This window comes from Drosophila innubila (genome assembly GCF_004354385.1).
Source record: "Drosophila innubila isolate TH190305 chromosome 2L unlocalized genomic scaffold, UK_Dinn_1.0 5_B_2L, whole genome shotgun sequence".
Lineage (NCBI taxonomy): Eukaryota > Metazoa > Arthropoda > Insecta > Diptera > Drosophilidae > Drosophila > Drosophila innubila.
In genome coordinates this window covers 4,698,667-4,714,979 of record NW_022995373.1, presented here as the reverse complement: position 1 = coordinate 4,714,979, position 16,313 = coordinate 4,698,667, and the positions used below count along the sequence as shown (strand labels likewise).

The 16,313-nt window shown below is 32.6% G+C and overlaps 2 protein-coding genes across 3 annotated transcripts; one reads left to right on the top strand and one right to left on the bottom strand.

The window, feature by feature from the left end:
- Nucleotides 1-7,666: 7,666 nt before the first annotated feature.
- LOC117782535 (V-type proton ATPase subunit F 1) lies at nucleotides 7,667-9,004 on the bottom strand. Its single transcript, XM_034619559.1, has 4 exons — nucleotides 8,848-9,004; nucleotides 8,232-8,313; nucleotides 7,953-8,158; nucleotides 7,667-7,861 (listed from the first exon to the last, which is right to left on the bottom strand). The coding sequence occupies exons 1-4, from the start codon at nucleotides 8,899-8,901 to the stop codon at nucleotides 7,829-7,831; spliced, it is 375 nt and encodes a 124-aa protein (XP_034475450.1). The 5' UTR covers nucleotides 8,902-9,004; the 3' UTR covers nucleotides 7,667-7,828.
- A 1,608-nt stretch (nucleotides 9,005-10,612) lies between these two features.
- On the top strand, nucleotides 10,613-15,991 carry LOC117782677 (proline-, glutamic acid- and leucine-rich protein 1). Of its 2 annotated transcripts, XM_034619707.1 has the most exons (9): nucleotides 10,613-10,768; nucleotides 10,830-11,037; nucleotides 11,827-12,364; nucleotides 12,427-12,609; nucleotides 13,810-13,917; nucleotides 14,590-14,734; nucleotides 14,793-14,981; nucleotides 15,218-15,797; nucleotides 15,863-15,943. In XM_034619707.1, exons 1-9 carry the CDS (start codon nucleotides 10,670-10,672, stop codon nucleotides 15,868-15,870), a joined length of 2,058 nt encoding a protein of 685 aa, XP_034475598.1. In that variant the 5' UTR covers nucleotides 10,613-10,669; the 3' UTR covers nucleotides 15,871-15,943. The 2 variants fall into 2 exon arrangements, with proteins under 2 accessions (XP_034475598.1, XP_034475597.1); XM_034619706.1 differs by having other exon boundaries at nucleotides 10,615-10,768; nucleotides 15,218-15,991.
- The last annotated feature ends 322 nt before the right edge of the window (nucleotides 15,992-16,313 follow it).

The window sequence follows — 16,313 nt, the reverse complement described above, 5'->3', positions numbered from 1 at the left end:
CGCCGCATCTCGTCAAACTCATACGAAATCACTTTAATGACTCTGGGCTTGTAATTGATAAGAAAAAAAATTATAACTGTGCAAACAACAAGGCAAGCAAAGAACCACTTCACCGCATACGACCTCTCCATTTTGTGGAAGATTAATGAAGATCACCTGACCGTCCGATATGCAGCAAGGCAACGAGTAAAGATAGTAACTCAGCTGCTATCAAACACTACTGCCAGCCCAATCAGACGTTGCTATGCTTTGGGGTTAAAAATGCGAAACGGCGGATTTCATCAAGCTTGCTAATAATTGGTTCGACATTTATAACTCCAAGCTGTTGACATCAAACAATAATCCAATCAAGCAACCATTTGGACAAAGTTTAGATGGGCAGCGTCAAGTTTTGGATAAAATGAGCGAAGTTTTTGCACAAAAAACGGTGTCTGCCATTTCAAAAGGCGATACTTGTTAGTAACATTTCACTAAACATGTTAAACGAATATGTTGTGGGGCGATATAACATTGAATATTTAATAACGAGTAGAATATCCCAAGATCGATTGGAGCACTTCTTTGGTGCAACGCGGGCCAAAGGTGGTCTACATGATACAATATATACAGCTAATTTGGAAAATTTGCTATGACAGATCGAGTTATATACCGATCAAAAGGTTTAGTCCTAACTTACAAAACGGCATGCTAAAACTTTTTCTAATTTACCTGGGTCATGATTGCACCTAATGGGGCTGTTGGGGCCTTTTGGTAATATTTTTTTAAAATTTTAATTAAAAATACGCGTTGATTAATACCTCGAAAATAATGTTTTAGTCGAAAAACTTTTTGGTTTTATGAGGCATCTCAACCAAACTGATTCAATGTGCATTTAACTTGGTTTTATATATCCTGACCAAAGTTGGTTTACATCGGACCACTATATCATATAGCTGTCATAGGACCGATCGGGTTAAACCGATTAAACTGAATTTTGTTCGTCACAAAATTGGATATCAGAAATTTTGGGGCTAGAAATTGCTTTCGTCACTAGACTTTTACCTCGTTTAGAGCTTTTTTTTTGTGGGATATTACTATTAATGAAACTCAACTATTACCAATTTAGCGCGAAATACAGAGATTTTGGACCCAAAAGCTAATGTTGAGGTGGGACCAATGCCATGGCTTGACATTGACTTGTCTGAAATACCCTTAAAGTCTCAAAGTGGCAGACACAAATAATGAAGAGGAGGCAGATGCAATCGAGGTAGGGATGGAAAACCAACTAACGGCCGATTCCATAGAGTACATCTTAGGCTATTTAATTAAAGGATTGCCACTCGACTGCAGCGACAAAGAAAACGCCACTTTTACATATGTGGACATGTTATCAGGAGGAGGCTTGACAAAGCCATCAGCAGACTTTGTCGCCAAAATTAGTAGTTTGGAGGAGATTTTTAGCAAGTTCAATGCCAACAAAATTTGCTCCAAACCATTTCTGCTGACTGAAATGCTGCTGAATGCATTAATTTGGATGCTAAGATTAAAGAATTTTTTTCAAAATGCGAATTAAATTTCTCATAAAACAGCTCAACAAAAAACTAAAGCTTCAAAAACAAAGGCTAATGGGACAAAATAAATTCCTAAAAATATTGCTGTAGTTTAAAATAATGTTATTTATTATATTTGTTTATTTTTTTGATAAGTTTTATGTAAATATGAATTAATTAATATATTATCATTTGTTTTCAATTATCTCGTTTTATTTATTTGTTAATATTATCAATATTTTTAGTTTACTTTAACATTTTAAAAAATGTTTCCTTATTTAACTGGTTAACTGACAGCAGAAACAAAAACAAACGAAGAGTGCAGAACATAAAATGTTTGCTATCTCGATCTAGCGCCACTCTCTCCGAGAGACGAGAGCACGACAAAATATTTTATGCTATCAGCTGTCAACGAACACGTCACCTAGTAGTAAATACATCTTGCATGAGATGAAGCATGATACAATTATATTAGGTAGCAACAGCACAGAGAGCGCTCTCATTTTTGCTATCATATATTGATCAGTATGTAAGCAGACTAGCACAATTTCTTATTATCGTATCTTAATATCTCATACATCTGCTGCTGTCGCTACCTTATATAATTGAATCATGAGCTGAAGTATGAGGGCGAAAGGAAAATACGATAATCAGAGACTGTGTGCGTGAGAGAGCGACTACAAAAATGTCATAGCCTGCTAATGCGAGGAAAAGTACGAAATAGAATATGCTTGAGTTTTTTGCTGCCTGGATGACTTAAATAAAAATTCTTTTTTGAATATAAAAATCATTTTTTAATATAAAAATCAATTCGGTTTTAAAATATGTTACACATTTATTGTAATAAAATAAATTAGAACAATATTTTTAGTTATTTTTTGTGACTTAGCAGTTTTTGTTTTTGCTTTTGAATTCGCAAACGCCTATTTAGAAATTGTACTCTTTGCAGAATGCGCATTTTAAAATAAAAAATCTTTATTTTATCTTCTTGGTGAACGTTTGAAGAGGCATCTGCCATTAGATAAACTATATTATTTTGTTGGGATATATTATTTCCATTAAATTTATTAAATATACTTTTTAGAACTTTAATTGCTGCTAAAAATCTGAATTTGGTTTTTTTAAACCTCCTTCTCCTACAACATCGGTGTAGTTATATGCAACGTTATCATTATTTGCATCTTGCAATTTAAATTTTCGGGTTAGATACCCTGCCAATTATGTAATGGCATCCTCTGTCAGCTGGTCTATTTCTTCTCCTTCTTCTTCATCAATCCCTTATTTCTCACTTGAGGTTGTAGTATGTTTGAACTTGCCGTGTCATCCGTCCCTGAAAATACTTGTTCAATGTATATGTCTAGCCACGGACCATTTTGATGATGACATTGGCTTCTGGAAATTCCAATATTTCCGTGTTTTTTGCTAAATTTTCATCATGTATTACATATTTATATAAAAATTCAAAATAAGCAGGACACAAAACATAAACTGCCTTAAAAAAGCTAATTATTAAATAATGTTACCTAAAAGTTACTTGCGTAACCGAAACTTGCATTGTAATGGGCTTGGATGATCGTGTCCTCCACATTTACCGCGCATTGCACCGAAAAAATGCTCTAGCTGATTTTGTTGCAGTCGACTGGTTACAATATATTGCATTCCATAGGGATTTGTTGTTGACTATTATACCTTTATGGAAGGACAAGCGATTCTTCCCATACTATACCGGAAAAAATTTAATCCATTTTATCCAAGACGGGTCTTTGCTTGTCTAACTGCTGCCCGAAAGGACGTTTGCTAAAGATATTATGTAAGTTTGATAAAATCGGCGGTTTCTTCGCCTTTGCAGACGCTATACCCAAGGCTATGGCAGCGTCTGGTTGCGGTTGCGGATGAGTTGGAAATCAATTGACTTGCCAGTTTTACCTTTTGCCTTGCAGACCCCATAGAGTTTAAATGTTCTTGAGTTATTTTAAACGTTAAGGAGAGGTCTGATGCTGATGCATGTTTCATACATTGGTCGATGGTTGCACATGTCACGACAACTACAAGACCAGTGTCTTTGAAGTGGTTTCTTATCAATTTAATAAGGTGCGGCGTATCAGCAAAAATTAATATTTTCACATCTGAATCTGATGGATGCGCAAACCAGCTCCGATATAAATATTAGACATATTATTTTATATATTTTTAGTAATATTTATAACAATATTACCGGATGTCACCCCAAGATTTCTCCATAATTTATAATATTCTGGTCCGAGCTATGCAAGATCCGAGGACCCCATTGCCACCACTGGGTATCCCGATTTGTATAACTTTTAAATCAAGTCATACAAAATAGCCACTTTCATAGGTGTATCATAATCAAAAAATATTGGTTGTTTCCAGGATTTTCGTTTTTATTTCGTCAAATAAAATAACACAGATTTTATCATCTTCCGACAAATCGATTGCGTTCTCCATTAACAATATTATAAAATCCAAGGTTCCTGGCTGAACATCTTATTTATTTGATCACCTCTGTAGTGTTCGCTCGCAGGGTAAAGGGAATCCAGATTTAACTAAATGCCTGTATGTGCGGGGTCCTGCCGCATGAAGACAAATTCCATACGAATACTTCCATTTGACATTCTTGCCATCACTGGGACCACTGAAGACAAATTTATTCCTGAATGAGGAACATAAAACCCAAATTGGCATGAGCTTCTTTGTACTTCAGTTGCCGTCACTGGATATCAGAAATTTTGGGGCTAGATATTGCTTTCGTCACTAGACTTTTACCTCGTGTAGATGTTTTTTTTTTGGGATATCAGAAATTTTTGCAATTGCTTTTGCTTTTGACATTGTAACTTTATCATTAATGCAGGCAAATAGTAAAATGTATAAATTTAGTTGTTGAATTTATTTTATACTTAGAAAAATTTTTTTTTAATTATAAAGAAAACTACGGGGCTCCGCCCCATGCTCGCTTCGCTCGCGTTGCTACAGCCGAGCATACTCTACTGTCGGAGACCCCGTACTTACTATGAAAAAAAATGTTTTAATACTAAGACTTGGACTTCGTACGATCGGTCCTATGACAGCTATATGATATAGTAGTTCGATTAGAACCAACTTTGGTCAGGACCAACCAACTTTAGTAGTTTGGTTACGATATCTCGTAAAACAAAAAAGTTTTTCATCCAAAGAATTAATATTGGACCGATCGGTCCTATGAAAGCTATATGATATAGTGGTCCGATTTGAAACAACTTTGGTCAGGATACATAAAACCAAGTTAAATGCATATTGCAACAGTATGGTTGAGATATCTCATAAAACCAAAAAGTTTTTCGTACTAAAACGTGATTTTCGACCGATAAAAAAATTTATTTATTCACTTAACAGGTAATATCTTCCAAACCCCTCAACCAAAATTTATGTTTCATATACCAAAAAACCCAAATTTAATAAAAATCGTTAGAGCCGTTTTGTCATACTTCGCCAAAATGTAAGCTAAAAAGCCTTATTTCACCTGTAAAATGTTACCTGAGTACTTTAGATAAAAAGTTTAAAGTTAAGCCTTAAAGCCCTCTAACACACCTTTCCAATGATAAATAGAACATATCTGTAGCTTATATGACTTGGAAACGTTGAGGTTTCAATTTTAGCGGGATTTAGCGTTTTACCGCTAAACTAGCAGTTTTTTCAAAAAGTCATAGAACAAACATTTCGAGATTTTTGAAAAGGAATAAATCCCCATCATTACATCTAAGCTTCTTTAGCGCTTTGTTGCAAACGGACAAACAGACAAATAAACTGATTTCATTTCATTTTGAGAAGTCCACTAAATTTTTTTGTTCTTTTGAACCAGTTATCGGATTTGGGTGATCGAGGTATCCATCGACGCGTATTTTTAATTAGAAAATAAAAAAAATACAAAATTTTACCAAAAGTCCCCAACAGCCCCATTAGCTGCAATCATTTAAATTGTTCCTCTCTCACTTACACCCCCGTATCTCATGACCCAGGTGAATTAGAAAAAGTTTAAGTATGCCATTTTGTAAGTTAGGACTAAACCTTTTTCCATATTAGCTGTATATATGGCTAGTCGCCTTTCGCACCCTTCGTGCTGCTTTCGTCACCAGCGCGAACTGCCATCCGCAGTGATTCTTGTAACTTTTTTTCTAGTTTCCGATTTTATTTTTCTAAATTAGAAATTTGACTCCATAAAAACAAGCTTTCGAGAGCTAACCCGGCATTTACTACTTCTTTTCTGAAATTTTATTTTAAGAAACAATAATATATAAATCATGGTATTATATTGGATGCACATACTCCGTTTGTGGAGCGGCATCTATGTGCTACATTTTCGAGTACACCTTTTGGTAAGGCAGTCGGCAACAAACGAGTGCGTTTATTCTGAATATTATAATAATAATCATCATCCTTAAAACAATAAATAAAGATTACGCGCATACCAAAGATATTATTTACTGCACATCACTCTTTGCGTATCCACTTTTTGTCGACGACAAATAGAAAAGAAAAAAATAAATACTTAAAAAACTTCAATTCGTACAGAGGCTTAATTTAATTGACACCTTTAACATTAAAAATGTTAAAATAAAAGAAAATTTAACATACTTATGCCGCGGTCAGACGCGCGTTTTGTCACCGACAATTTTTGCTGAAATGCTGTTAAGTGTCGTGTGAACACACAAAATTTTACAGCGTCGATGAAAAACCGACGCTCACCGATGGAAATAGAACACTTTCTATTTCATCGGTTTTCGGATTCGGTCAAATGCCTTCTATCTTAAAGCATTTCTTTTATGAAATTGTTCAAAGTGTGTCCAGACTCTGTGAAAACAAAAACCGTTGGGATTTTTGTTTGTCAATCAATGTGAATTGTGTGAATAGCACAATTTTACATTTTACATTAGTAGATTTACATAATAATGAACAACTAAATTAACAGAAGAACTGTATATTAACATAAAATTATACTATTTTAAAATAACATTGATGTAATATGTATAACTATAATTATATTATGTTATTATAACATTAACATAACATGTGTACCTGCTGTTACCCCCACCCCTCCAGACTGTGCGTACCACGGCGTGCAAAGCGAAACTTTTTTGATTAATATATTCGTTTTTTATTATCCGATCGCAATAAAATTTTCAGCATACATCATAAAGATGGTACTCTATACGTGTGCTGAATTTGATCTCTACCTATTAAATTGGCCTTGTAATTGAATATTTTAGTTTTTTGTAGATTACAGGAAAATTGGGTGGCGTGGCAAAATTCTAAAGCAAACTTTATCTGCGTGCGCAACATAGAAGTATATTCACCGAACTCGGTAGCTCTAGCTCTTATAGTTTCTGAGATCCAGGTGATCATATGTCCTCCATGTATTATATTTTCTCAAATATCTTCTCTGGTTATAAACGGATATCAATGAAATGTTCAACACGCCTCAGGACTCGTCCCCCGATCCTGTGTGCCAAGTCTCAAGGCTGTAGCTTTTAAATTGCATTTGTTGTTAGATTTTATATCATTTACGTGGGCGGAAGTGGGCGTGGCGAAATTTTAAAGCAAACTTGATCTGCGTGCGCAACGTAGCAGTATTGTCACCGAATTCGGTAGCTCTAGCTCTCATAGTCTCTGAGATCCAGGTGATTATGTGTCCTCCATACATCATAATTCCTCAAGTATCTTCTCTGCTCTTGTTATTAGATTTTATATTATTTACGTGGGCGGAAGTGGGCGTGGCCAAATTTTAAGATAAACTTGATATAGGTCAGCATCCTCTGAGTATTGTCACCAAATTTGGTTGCTCTAACTTTAATAGTCTCGGAGATAAAAGTGTTCAAATTAGTGTACCATAATTGTCACGAATCTAATAGGCTCCCATTTTTTGGGTACCGAGCTAACAACTCACTTGTCGGTCTGCTCGCATAAAACAATATTTTTGACAACGACAAAAAGAAAATAAATAACTCAAATGTCAGTCTGATTACATACTGAACAATATATGATAGCAAAAAATGAGAGCTCTCTCCTAATATAATTGTATCACGGTATGTAGAAATTTTTTAGAGCTGGGAAATTCTTATGAAATTTAAGGTAAGTCTCTAGTATTCGTTTAATAGTTGCTCACACTAATTTTATGTATTTTATTTGGAATGAATACAACAACAAAGATTAACAGGACATATAATGGATTATGAAATATACTTTAGTTTCGGGTGTTGTAAAACATTGCACATCGCTAAAGTTACCAAACGTTACTATTTACAGATTCAGCGTACCAAGTCTTCTGGATTGAACATGCCCTAAATATGCAAAAAAAAAAAATAAAAATATGTATATATATATGAAAATATAGTAACCAAAATGCAAATAATATGTTAAAATAAAACTTACTCGTGCACGTCTCAAAATAGAATCCTTGCTGGCATCATAGGGATGATCCTTTGAGGGAATCTCAAGTACAGCTGGCACTGGCGAAGTGTGTGCATCGATAACATGACGAATCAGCTCAGCATATGTCTGGTTAATCAAGATAATATCGATGTCGTCGCGTTTCAGGAATCGCTTAAAACAGTCTTCAATTTCGCTGACAGCCGTATCTTAAATCAATTCAGCAATATATAAGTATATACAATAGTAAAGCTATATATACTATAAATATAAATAACTTACTTTTGTCCACTACCATAAAATTGGGATGACGATTCTTGTTTATTTCACCAACTCCGCCAAGAAGAAATCCAACACAGGTGTCCTATATTAATAACAAAAGTGTATAAGATCAATTGGGTAAAAAGAAATCAACATTAATTAAAAGTAAACTAGACATTTAATATAGTGATTAACACTTATTTAAGTATATTTTACATGATATTGTGTATTGTATGCATTATATAAATTGTATTAATTTTTATTAACTAGAGTTACTGATCTAAAGATGGATATTTATTTTGTTTTAGATTAGTAGTTAAAATCGTATCCTTTTCATTCTCTTGTAAATGAACATAGAATACGCATATATATACATACATACACAAGTTGATTGTATACATCCATATGCATGTGTGTACAAAGCTTAGTTGTAATCCGAATCGAATTCTTTTGGTGCTGGTTGAAATATGCTATGAGCCACTATACAAACACCATTTTATATCAAATTTAACTAATCACATAAAAATATGCATTATACACATACATACATGTGTACATATTATTATGTACTGATTGTACAGACTAAAATAATGTATTTACAGGGCAAAACATGTATTTCTATTATTTTATTACGCACCTCGTCACCAATGACAGATATTAATTTTCCCTTAATTGCGGAATGCAGAGCCATTATAACTTATTAATGTTTGTTTCAACTCGCCAAATTAAAAATGGAATTAAAATTAGCCCAACTAAAAATGTCAGCTGACCAGTGTCACGCGCCTGAAACACAAATGCACTAAAAAATAACGAGGCAATAAGCTTACACGGTCACCCTTATGTCAAGTTTAGTACGCTGATCCCGAAAATGCAATTTGAAAAAAGAATATGTCATGAAATTAATTATTATTGAACATGTAATTTAATTTAAAAAAATCTTGAATGATTCAAAATAATTACTTTATCTCATTAATTTTTATTTACGTGTTACAGCAATTTTTAGATTTATCATAATTAACTACTTTCAGGGTATTCCTAAAACTGCAGCTTCGTCACAGATGCTGGCTTGCACACTGATTTGATATTAATATTGTGAACAACTGACAGCTTGACCGAGCAGTCGTTTGACGTATAAGATATATGTATAATAGTATGCAAAAAAGTGTAACAGTATAAACATAAACAACTTTAATTTCTGCCTATTTTCATTCACCATTTGGACATATTCGGGCCTGTTTCCAATTCCAATTATAAAAGAATTTTTTTATTAACATCTATATAATATTGCATACAAAACAAAATCAAGCGGCAATGTCTAAACCGAGCTATTCTGAATTTCACTTTACTTTTTGTTATCGAAAATACTTCAATTAATAAATAAAATTCGAACAACGAAATTTTAGTCCAATTTAGCTTCTATGCGCTATACTTAACATGAAATATTTAAAATTAATTTTTAAAGATAGTTTTAAGTAATTCTAATCGGATCTAAGAGAAAAATTTAAGATTGAATGTTTTTATTATTGAATTCATGACAGCTCTGGTTCATGTCGATATGCACAAGCCAGGCAATCAGCTGGTGACAAAAAAATTTAATGCAAAAATGCAAGCAAGCAAAAACCATAATTGCCGGCATTTGCAGAATTAAACTAGCAATTAATATTATTTAAACAATTTCTATTTCTTCATTGGCTAAAACAGCTGATACGGTCGACGACTTACTGCTATCGAAACGTTTTCGAAACCGAGTTCGAAAAGTAAAAACAAGTCCATTTCGGTCGGAATTGGGAACAGCAAATAGTAAAACGTTCGTTTTCGTGTTGCTTTTACTTTTTGAAAACGTTCGGAATTCGGAACAGGCCTGATTATGTTTTGCAAAGTAATTATATATAATTATTTCATAACAAAAACTTTAAGTGCAGAAGCACAAGCACAAGTATCAGAGCTGATTTCGTTGAATCTTTTCGTGTGGCCTTAATATTCTACATTTTTTGTGTACGCTACATAATTACTTATTGCCGGAATTCACTGAGCCCAGTGTGTTCATATTTAGGCCGATATTATTGTGCGATAATTTTAGTTGTTGTTTTTGCAGTTGCTGCCAATTATTGTATTTTGATAAAATTGATGTCAGTGTGTCCAAGTGCAATTCGTGCAATAAAATAGTAAAATTAGTGGAAACACAACTATTTTTAGGGGGGAACACGTCAGATATTTATAGCATCCAAATTTTATATACATAAATATTTGCTTTAAATATCAAATAATAATTATATTATTCTAAATATTATTGATATTGATATTTTTAGAAATACCAACAATCCCATAGTATTTAGATCAATTGAAGCAAGTGAACAACAAAGAACCAGTTGATAGAAACTAGTTCATTTACTGAACAACGTCTCTGTTCACTTAACCCAACACTAATTCGCACATGTTTGAAATCATTGTTTTGTAAAATGTTGAGAAATGGAAATATGCTGTACGCTCTTGCACAGACAAATAGAGAAACCCGCAATGTTTACCTCAATGTCGTCGATCACAGTGTTCAAGACACTGTAAGTTATCCAAAGCATTAATCCTCACAATTCTCATTAAAATTGCATATATTTACAGAAAGACGTGACGACGCAGGCACAATCTATAAATTCTCTACTTTCTGAAGCAAAAACGCGGGCAATTGGATTACGTTTTCTCATCGAATATCTAAATCGCAGTACACAGAATGTTATTCAAGATAAAGCCAGTCATTGGTTATCCATCGTACTAAGAGCTTGCAATCTTAAGGAAATCCGCTCATATGGTGAACTTATTTATGAAACATTGGGTATGTACAAAATATCATAACATATTCGTATGCATATACATACATATGTATGACTGCAACTGGAATTCTATACGCTAATATTAATGCTCATTATGATAAGTTTATTTCATGTTGAGACTTACCCGTGGGCGCAATGTCAAAAGGAAATTATGGTAAAAGTCTATTAGTCTGGGCCAACTCCAAATCAAAAAAAAAAAAAAAACACCACATAGAGACCGATTTATCTTTGAGGTTTCCATAAAAAATTGCCTATTTTTGTTGTTTTGTGCAACTTGTAACTACTATGGACCGTTTACCAACACTAGTTTTGTTTGACTTGTCGATTTTATGGCCAGTTTACCAAGTACATAATGTATTTGTGAGTTATATTTGGATAAATCTCAATCGAAAAATAGTATAAGGTAAATAGATAATAATATAGAATATTCGGCCTAGTTCCAATTCCAAAAGAAGTTGGAAGAGCACTGGAGAAGCATTTAAAATAAGTGTTTGTAAACCGGAAAAAAAGCACCGCAAACAACAATTTTTTTTACAAAAATCTTGCGATTTTGAAATTAAACAATTTTTGTTTATGAATTAATATTTTTTCATTTTTAACGTTAACATTTTTACAACTAATTTATGTTTTGGGTGTACCGAAATCATACCAGAATTTCGAAACCGAAATATAAAAAAAATCGGAAACCGTTACGAAGCAAAAATACAAACATAACCGAAACCCCATCTAAAACCAATATCTGTTTCGGTTTAACTCTCTGCTCAGTAATAACTTACCTATATTCTTTTCAGCCCTGCTTGTAGCGAAAATTCAAACTATACCTGATATATCAAAATGGTTTGGAGCTACGTATCTCTTAAAGTTTTACGAGAGCTTAAGTCTTATGGAACAACGGACAAGCTTATGCTGCACGATTTCTGTATTAAAGTCAATAAAACAATGCTTGAAATACTATCCTGGACCTAGTAAATCTGGAAAAAATCTGGTAATGCGATACCTAGTTACCGTCTTGGACAGTAATGATCAAGATGTAGTCTATCAAAGCGGATGTTGTTGGTTGTTGCTGCAACAGGTTCGAAACAATTCTAACAACACTGGCAGCTTTAACGATAAGACACAATGGCAGCATTACCAAATAGGTATACTGGGCAATCTAAACACTCTTTTAAATGAGGCGTTTCCCAATTATGAAAATGTTTGTAATACAATTGTTGTAAGCCACAAGTTGGAACCGTTTGAACTGATACTAAAAGGAGATCCTATTGAAAGGGCAGCACAGGCTTCCAGACGCTTTTGCAATATTATTGAGTTTCTCAAGATTGCGTTAAGGTTAGTAAATATAAATTGATTTCACAATTTATTTACAGCACATTGTGTACTTTATCTTACAGCTTTCCGTATTCTTCACATAAATTAATACATCCAACAAAAATTTTGGGTCTTGTTCAACGTGGATTAGGAATGAATTTTACAAATTGTGAAACCAGTCCGAGTATTGATACTATGTTTCTTGGGCACTTTTTACCCCAGATGCATACTAAATTATTAGAATTATTGGAAGTCCTTATTGATATGTAAGTAATATACATTTATAAAAATCTCTACAAAAAATAATATTCAGGCTTGTTTAGAGATAGAATTTACAATGGTTACAATTTTAAAACCATTCCCTCCAGTATAAGAAAAATTTAAAAATTATTTTGAAGCATTAATACAATATGGTATACAATGGTTGCATTCACCAGAAAACATTCAAGTATCACATAAATTTTATGCTACTGATACTTCCTAGTGAACGCTTTGATATATTTTTCTGCCAACAGCTGATAATATAATTATCGATAATAAAAGTAATAAGCAGCGCAGATAGGAAATTAAATTTAAGCTTAGACAAATTAAAATAAATTGTATGTAATAAAAAAACTGCTGCGGCAGCTGCACATTGATAACAATGAAAACTTTCGATAAGCATTTCATGTATTTCGATATAATTTTGTGACGGCAGCAGAAAAGTAGCAGAAAGTAGCAAACATAATACACAACATTTGGTATCATGATACAGTATCAGTCCCGTTAACCAGAAGTATCAAAGGTATCACAAAAATTAACAGGGAGCAAACGTGTCTGGTGAACGCGACCAATATTTGATTACAAAACTGAAATGTTTTGTTTTTATTAAATTAAACCCAGTTTCGTCCAAATTAGCCTTTTAAAAAGTCTAGAATTGTCTCATTTTGTATTACGCTATCTTAAAGCACATGAATTGTTGTACAAAATATGTACCGAAAAAGTAACTCGTTTCTGCACATACAAGGGCAGCCCCAATAAGTAACCCATTTATTTTCACAAATACTTTCGGAAATTGGAACAGGTTGAGCAAATCCGACAAAAGCTTTAGGTTAGAATCGAGGTGTAATGTCTTTCAATTATTTAAAAAATTGTATTATTTATCTTATGATGCACAATTGTTCCTAATATATTCAAGTATTTATAAATATTTTGTTTTTACTTTGATTTTATGCTAACCATTTCTTTATTTATTTATGCACGACTAAAAGCAGTCGGCAAAGAAAACATTACAGAGTATACAAATTAAGTTATGAATTAAAAATGAAATTAATATATAATATAAGCTATGAACTGTAAAGAAAAAAGTTTAAAATTAGATCTGGGGTATGCAAAAATTATAAGTGATCCAACATTGGTTGCAAGGATTGGAGAAGGCTTAATAAACAATTTTATTGGATTTGTTTAACACCTTTTTCTACGTATAGCTGCCACACTCACCTCAGGATGCATTTCCCATTGATAACGGACCTTCTATTAGCGACCCTTAAAAACACGAAGTGCTTATCGATTGGTGGAACTCCATTGCATTTTATGTAAGTATATCATTTATTATACTGCATGTTTTACGTAAAACTTATATAACACAATGTGAGCAAAAAACTAAAAAAAATCCTATTAAATCTATGGACCTTAGTTAAAATTATAAATAAATTGTTAAAACTGATGTGGGAATCGGTAATCCATTAACTTCTATCTTTGTTCTTATTTTTTCGCACAGCTGAATTTCGAATTAACACAACAAAGTTAATATTAGAATAGATAATTAGATAACAGGATATGCATTCTTTTTGGATATAAATAACTTAATATATGTACTATTATTATAGTATTAAGACTTATTATAAAAATGTTTATATAGCCATTTTTTTTATCGAGTTAAGTTTCACATATGCTGTTCTTAGGAGGATAAGGTGGATAAGGATACTAAATTGGATGCTTTTAGAGTTTTCATCTTTGGGATAATTTGGCTTATACGTTCAGACAGAAGGACATAGTTATATCTAAATGAATTTTGATACTGCTAAAGATTATGTATACTTGATGAGGTCTGCCACGCTGTTTTCTGCCTTATATATTTCTTAAAACAATATTTTATTACCCGCACAGGGTATACAATTATTAAGATGTACGATCCTGAGAGATGCAATCCTTACAGTATACTCAATTGTTGTATTTAATTTGTTCTCTATTTATTAAATTTTCAGTAATTTGCGATGTAAGGTGTATGAAGTAACAAGATTGTGGCTGACTACTTTTGTCGAAGGAAGCGGATATGATTTAATTTTAGAGCACCTTATTAAAAATATATTCGAAGATATACAGATATGCCAAACGGATATATGTTTGGTGGTAAGTATTCTCAACATGTTCATGTAAAAGCTTGTATTATAAACTTAATATATTACAGTCGGCGCCTCTATCTAAAAAGTCACCTGGAAACAAAAATAAAGAGGCCTATTTAACAAAGTCTGAAAAATCGTTTCCAAGGAAGACGATTATTAATAAAAGCGCAGAATTAGTTTGTGGGCAAGCTTTGCGTTGCTTGCAAGCGGTTCTTCTTTCAGTTGGACACTTATTAAAGCCGTCTTTTCTTAAGGTAAGTTCTATACAAAATGGGTACGATAAGGACCTATTTTGAATATGTAGATATTAAGGGCCGGTTGTTCAATGTCTATTTAAGGGGTTTAATAACTATACAACAGATATTTTGACGTAAAATGTATAGAAATCAATGTCAAACTTGAATTTTTCTATCTTATAAAATTTAAGGAGACATTGAAAAACCGGCCCTAAGAGTGTTTTTGTAAAATCATTAACATTTATCATTAACAGGATATATTCAACACTATATTGGAAATCGGAGTTCAAATTTATGAGAAACGAATAATAATGCAATATCCTTATAATGACTGGCACAATCGTCTGGAAGTGTACGAAACCTTATTCGCATTTATTAGCCTGCGAAATCTCAGCTATCCTCCACCCACAGAAATAATTATTCATATGTTAATCGAAGCGTACAGTAAAGATCCACGCTTCGAAGTACGCAGTAGATGCAAAATTATGATCGACTCAATTGAAAAAATACTACATCCTCAAAAAGAAAGCTTAATTTTTAAGTTGCATGTTGAAAACTTAATAAGCGCAACTAAAAGTGTTGAACCACAAAAAAACGTTATCTATAAAAATCCAATTGAGGCTTTACAAAAAAAGGAAAATTTAAACAGTTTTCAATCAGATACAATTGATCATACTACAGTGCAAATTTCCAAATCGGCAAATGGAGAAACAAGTGAGTTTATTCCTCTCGGAATATTAAAAAAAACGCAAATATCGTCAACTGCTATGTCAATTGAAAATCAAGTGTGTATTGATAAGCCTGCAGTTAGTGACATAATGGTTACTTTTGATGGTAATGATAAAAAAATGACTCCAGATATTGAAATGCCTTTAAGACTAAACACAGAAAACTTACAGCAAAATAACGAAAACAACTCGATTGCTTCTATACAAGAAAATAAGTTTGATGATGATAAGTATATTGCTGAACTGGAGGCAGCATTTGTTGATGAACTTAAATAGTTACTAAATTTTAATTCAAACTCATCTAGTTGGTTATCATTATTGTTTTATGTTTTTCGGAATATACTGATGACAGTTATAATAAACAAATTAGCAGACAAATTCAAATTGAAATATTATATTAATATTATTTTCTCTAATATTTATATTATATTCTTATTATTTAAGTAAAGGTATGTGTAGTTTTTTTTCAGTATGCAATCCGGACAATTCGATAATTAAACTGCTTAGTCTTTAATTGTGCAGTTTATAAAATTTTTACAGTGTAACAATGTTGTATAATAAAACATTTTTTAAGTATAGTCCGATTTGGCTGAAAAAAGCTAGATTTAAACAACCAAGTTTT